Source organism: Mizuhopecten yessoensis, unplaced genomic scaffold (genome assembly GCF_002113885.1).
Source record: "Mizuhopecten yessoensis strain PY_sf001 unplaced genomic scaffold, ASM211388v2 scaffold8123, whole genome shotgun sequence".
Taxonomy (NCBI): Eukaryota; Metazoa; Mollusca; class Bivalvia; order Pectinida; family Pectinidae; genus Mizuhopecten; species Mizuhopecten yessoensis.
Window position 1 is genome coordinate 410,016 of NW_018407390.1, and position 6,265 is coordinate 416,280.

The following is a 6,265-nucleotide window of genomic DNA, read 5'->3' on the forward strand; positions in this document are numbered from 1 at the left end:
TGTTGTTTCCCTATATAAACTATAGTAAACTTTACCCCCTCCCCAAGGGAGAACAGATAGCTCTGGGGTCCTGAAATTTACAATTTAAATAAAGCCCCTGATGATCTTTCCATCCATGCAGAGAAAATGACTGTAATACCTCTGAGTCTGGAGAAGAAGATTTTTGAAATATTGGTTAATTTTCCCTTTTGAGCCCCGCCCTGGCCCCTAGGGTTGGGATAGGAATCCCAATTTTACAATTTGGTAGCCTCATCTACCAAGGATGATTCTGACCAAGTTTGAAATAATCTCATCCACTGGTTCTTGAGAAGAAGTTGTTAATGTAAAAAGTTTACGCACGATGGACGACGACGGACGTAAAGTGATTGGAATAGGTCACTTGAGCAAAGCTCAGGTGACCTAAAAAGGGTGGATTTAGGCCCAGTGTCTAAAGGATGCCATTTCCCTTTCTCTGTGTACAAAAGATGCTACTCACCACTCATATACAAATTTAGGCACTTGCTTGACATCACAGAAAAACAATGCTCTAAGTGTGGATGGAAAAAAAGGTTTGCTGATGAAAACTATTTTGAAGGTTTGATTAATGGCAGTGCTTACGAAAATATACAGCACACTTATGATTCACAACAATCAGTGTTAATAGTTTTACTTTCATATTGAAAACTGTTTTCTTCTAATTTCTTACAAAAGGAGCTGGTCGTTGAAAGCCAGGGCCCATTGCTCTTTGTCCAGGATCAGGTGGTCCTCTATCATTGCCACTTTCCTCTGGAGTGGAGTCTGGCTTTTTAAGCATATCATCTCGTGGATTTGATGGGAGCTGTGGGTTTCCTGAATGTTCTGTATTAAATAACTTGTCATTTACATACACATAATACATGTATATCTTTTATGTAGTTTTATTGTGTGAAAATTGATCAGAAAAAAAAATTCAATTCAATAGATATTAATGTTTTTAACAATAGGCCCAATGGGCCTGCATTGCTCACCTGGTATAAAACTCACACTTGTAACCTTAAAAGTGATCTAAAATAACAGGCAAAATATCAGTATTTATGATTAAAATTCATTCAAAAGACCCTGTAATTTTTTTTTAAACATTTCACCCCTGTGATTGAAAGTCGAACAAAGTCATTATGTTGAACACATTGTATAGCCTTTCATCTCAGGATGCAACTTGCAAAGCATAAACATTCTGGGACCCATGGTTATTCAGAAGAGGTTGTTTAAAGATTTTAAACAAATTTGCCCTCTGTGACCTTGAATATAAGTCAAAGTCATTCACTTTAATAAACAAAGTAGTCCTTAATCCCAGCATATGCTACTGACTAAATATCAACATCCTGAGCCTTTTGGTTATTCAGAACAAGTTGTTGAAATATTTTGAACATATTTGACCCCTGTTATCTTGAATATGGGTGAAGGTCATTCATTTTAACAAACTTTGTAGCCCTTTATCCCAGCATGCTACTGGACAAATATCATCAACCTGTGCCTTTTGGTTATTGAGAAGAAGATGTTTAAAGTTTTTGACATATTTGACCCCGGTGACCTTGAAAATAGGAGAAGGCCATTCATTTGAACAAATTGTGTAGCCCTTCATCTCAGCTAGCTACTGGCGAAATATCATCACCCTGTGCATTTTGGTTATTCAGGAGAAGTTGTTTAAAGTTTTTGACATATTTGACCCCTTTAATAAACAAAGTAGTCCTTAATCCCAGAATATGCTACTGACTAAATATCAACATCCTGAGCCTTTTGGTTATTCAGAACAAGTTGTTCAAATATTTTGAACATATTTGCCCCCTGTTATCTTGAATATGTGTGAAGGTCATTCATTTAAACAAACTTTGTAGCCCTTTATCCCAGCATGCTACTGTCCCAATATCATCACCCTGTGCATTTTGGTTATTCAGGAGAAGTTGTTTAAAGGTTTTAACATATTTTACCACTGTTGCCTTGAATATGGGTGAAGGTCATGCATTTGAACAAACTTGGTAGCCCTTCATCTCAGCTAGCTCCTGGCCAAATATCATCACCCTGTGCATTTTGGTTATTCAGAAGAAGTTGTTTAAAGTTTTTAACATATTTGACCCCTTTAATAAACAAAGTAGTCCTTAATCCCAGCATATGCTACTAACTAAATATCAACATCCTGAGCCTTTTGGTTATTCAGAACAAGTTGTTGAAATATTTTGACCATATTTGACCCCTGGGACCTTGAAAATAGGGGAAGGTCATTCATTTAAAAAGACTTTGTAGCCCTTTATCCCAGCATGCTACTGTCCCAATATCATCACCCTGTGCATTTTGGTTATTCAGAAGAAGATGTTTAAAGTTTTTGACATATTTGACCCCTGTGACCTTGAAAATAGGGGAAGGTCATTCATTTTAACAAACTTTATAGCCCTTCATCTCAGCTAGCTCCTGGCCAAATATCATCCCCCCGGGCATTTTGGTTATTCAGAACAAGTTGTTGAAATCTTTTGAACATATTTGCCCCCTGTGACCTTGAAAATAGGAGAAGGCCATTCATTTGAACAAATTGTGTAGCCCTTCATCTCAGCTTGCTACTGGCCAAATATCATCTCCCTAGGCATTTTGGTTATTCAGGAGAAGTTGTTTAAAGTTTTCACCATATTTGTTCCCTGTGTCCCTGAATATGGGTGAAGGTCATGCATTTGAACAAACTTGATAGCCCTTTACCCAGCATGCTACTGGACAAATATCATCAACCTGTGCCTTTTGGTTATTGAGAAGAAGATGTTTAAAGTTTTTGACATATTTGACCCCGGTGACCTTGAAAATAGGGGAAGGTCATTCATTTAAACAAACTTTGTAGCCCTTCATCTAAGTTTGCTTCTGGCCAAATATCGACACCCTAGGCCTTTCGGTTATTAAGAAGAAGCCGTTTAAAGTTAAATATTGACGCCGGACGCCGGACCGTCGGACGCCGCGCCACGGCATAAGCTCACTTGGCACAAAGTGCCAGGTGAGCTAAAAACTGTTTAGCATCTTTCATCCTGCATTGGAAAAAAAAAATCTTGACAGAATATCTTAAAAAATAATAATAATCAAAAACTACCTGTATAATGGCACATTGCCTGGCCATCATCATATGACCTATATATAGTTAGCTGTTGTTTTGCAGTAATACACAGTACAATCAAGTACTATACTAATATAAATTAAACTTTTCATTTTATTCAAATCATCCTGATATTTACAAACCTGAAGGAAATCCTATTTCAAAACTTTGAAACATATTGGCCATTTCTCTGTTCATCTGTTCCATATCCCGCATAAAATGTGAGAGTACGTTCCCTCCAAACAAATGTCCAGATCGTCCATCGCCCCAAGGAACTTCATCATCTTCATTATCAGTGTCAACGCTGTCAAACAGAGTGTCAGATTAATTATCAAATGATAGTTTAAGGTTATACTTTCACATTTAATTTCTATTAGGCCTATCATAAAATTAAATCTACAATTAAAAGTATTTGGTAAATATATATCTCAAAACCATGAACATTTAGAATCTGAGAAAAATATACAGCACTAGGTTCCAATTACTAGGAGTAACTTACCAGCTAACATGTTTTTTTCTGTTATTTTTAAAGGTTATTAACAGATATATTCATAGCTTGTTTTCCTGTGTCATCCGGCAAGTTACCATACATGCACTCATATGCATAGGTTTGAATATGCATTATATGGCACATAAATGCAGTACGTGTACTAATTGACCTGAAAGATCAAATAATCAGTGACTAATTTCATGAGCATCTGGTACGAACTACATTGTGATCAAGGTGTAATTTAAAGCTTTGTAAATATCTGATCATAAGCGCAGGACCATGTCTTTTTGATTCTGTTTTGAATTGTCTATTGAGAAGATATCTACTGTAGTATAACTAAGTGTATGTGTATATACTTCATCTTCATCTTTAAACCTTCCTTGGTCAATAACGATGATTACAGAATTGTGGTCTTGTGTTGTAGTGCCTCGTTATGTACAGTGTTTTTTTTATATATTATTTGCTATAGGATAAAAACATGTTAAAAGCAGCGAGTGTTAGTTATGTTGTAGGTTTTGTATATGTTTGATTATGTTACATGTGGTGCATGTCCTGAATTTGCTAATGTTTCTGATTGTATGATTGTTTTGGGTAGGAGGTTGCACAGTATTACGGTGTATGGAAAGAATGAGTATCTGTATATGTCTTTGGATGTGTAGATATGTAACTAAGGTTGTGTCCTTGACAGGTTCTGTGTTGCAGGGATGAGATTGTTAGTGTGTATTGCTACTTGTTGGTGTATTATTTTGTAGAGAAGAATAATGTGTGTTCTTGTTCTGTGTGTCTGTAGTGTTGTCAATGTTAGTTGTGTATCATATCGGTGTCACTGAGCTTGTGTTATGGTATTTGTTTAGGAAATATTGTGCTGCTCTTCGTTGTACTTTTTCTAATTGATTTATGTTATTTGTATAATGAGAGTCCCAAAATGAAGAGCAGTATTCAAGTTTTGGTCTTTTATGTGTGGTGAATTTATTTTTAGGTTGCATTTCAGAAAGCCTAGTGATTTATTTGCATTTGATGTGATGTTGTTAATGTGTTTGTCCCATTTTAAGTTGTTTTGAAGTGTGATGCCTAGATATTTGTTTGAAGTTACAGATTCTAGTGTGTGGTCATGGAGTGTGTATTTGGGTGCGTTTTGGTGATAGTGAGTATGGTACATTTGTCAGGGTGGAATTTCATGAGCCAGTCTTCTTCCTATTTACTAACTGTGTGTCTAAATCTGTTTGTAGTTTTATTGTAACATCTTTGTTGTTGATGGTTTTGTAGAGTATGCTGTCATCTGCAAAAAGTCTTAGTGTACTGTGTGATACATGTATTCAGGGAAATCGTTGATGTACATGAGGAGGTGGACTGGTCCCAAACAGGTTCCGTGAGGCACTACAGGGCCCGTATTCATGAAACCGTTCTCATGCTCAAGCATGGATTTTGTGCTCAACACCAATTTCTTGTTCTGGCTGTAAATTATTAAGAAAAACTTATTCTGTCAATGATTTTGAAAAAATTTGAAGAGATTTAAAGCTGAATACTGTTTTCAAGGTTTAAACATGACTTTTTGATCGTTTGACATGATTTCAGTGAGTAACAAGAAGGTTGGGTTTGAGCACAGAATCCATGCTTGAGCACAAGAACGGTTTCATGAATACGGGCCCTGATGTTACTTGGATTTTGTCAGAGTGTTTGCCCTTAAGTACTACTGTTTGGGTGCGTTGTGATAGGAAGTCTGTGATCCATGATAGTGTGGTTCTGGTGATGCCGTAATATATTAGTTTGTACTGTAAGTGTTTGTGCGAGACTTTGTAAAAGGCTTTGGCAATGTCTGTTTGTTTGTTGTTGTTGTTTTGGTTCTGTGGGAGGTGTTGTACGAATGTAATGAGTTGTGTTTCTCAAGATCTTGATGTGCAGAATCCATGTTGTAGGTCGTGCCAGACCGAGATTCGAACCCCGGTCCCTCCGATCTCTAGAAGTATGCTCTACCAATTCATCTACTGATTGACCCAGTCCAGTTTTGCTAGCCTACATATTATAACAAATTGTTATTTCTATTTCTCCTGGTTTATGAGCAACTCCAACAGGTTGATTATGACATGTTAGTTGCAGCATGAAATGAAAATGAAATATTTTTCCAGTAGTAGGATTCATATAACTGTGATAAAAGCTCAACTAGAAAGATCTGAAACAGAAACATGCTAGTATACAAGGTATTTAAATAACCATAAAATTGTTTGCTTTTTATAACTTCATTCTAAAATTATTGTGAGAATGGTTGTTATTATTGGTATCTGTAACAATAATCATTCTAGAAAACTTACAAGATAAATGATCCTTCCTCTGGTCGATTGTATCCGTCTGGTGGTCGTTTACCGCCTAAGCCAAACATTGCACGAAAGAAGTCATTTATGTCACCCATTGTTTAGCTTTTATTGAATAAGTCTCTGAAAAAGGTATTGAACTCGATCAGCCAGCTGTCAGCCTGTCAGCTGATGACGCAAATCTCACTGCTTCGAAATTTCATCAGAATCAAAACCGCATGGCACTTATTTCCGACAGCCTATAGCTATAAATAGGTATTTGTTGACAAATATTTAAGCATGATAATAGATTACCCGATTCGCAAGGACATCACTAGGATCCTGGTGGCTATCACAATATGAGCATTCACGTAAAATCTGTCGGTTGTAACGGAAATGAAC

At 36.5% G+C, this 6,265-nt stretch overlaps 1 protein-coding gene across 2 annotated transcripts in view; it reads right to left on the reverse strand.

Moving 5' to 3' along the window:
* LOC110455036 (HCLS1-associated protein X-1-like) overlaps window positions 1–6,265 on the reverse strand; it is a 16,596-nt gene extending 10,331 nt beyond the window's left edge. Inside the window, exons 1-4 of one of the 2 annotated variants that reach the window (XM_021504926.1) lie at window positions 6,179–6,265; window positions 5,885–6,007; window positions 3,229–3,389; window positions 686–837 (exon numbers count right to left, since the gene is read on the reverse strand). In XM_021504926.1, the coding sequence (XP_021360601.1) occupies window positions 686–837; window positions 3,229–3,389; window positions 5,885–5,982 (411 nt within the window). In that variant the 5' untranslated portion in view covers window positions 5,983–6,007; window positions 6,179–6,265. The remainder of the gene's footprint in view (window positions 1–685; window positions 838–3,228; window positions 3,390–5,884; window positions 6,008–6,178) is intronic. The other variant, XM_021504927.1, reaches the window with a different exon arrangement.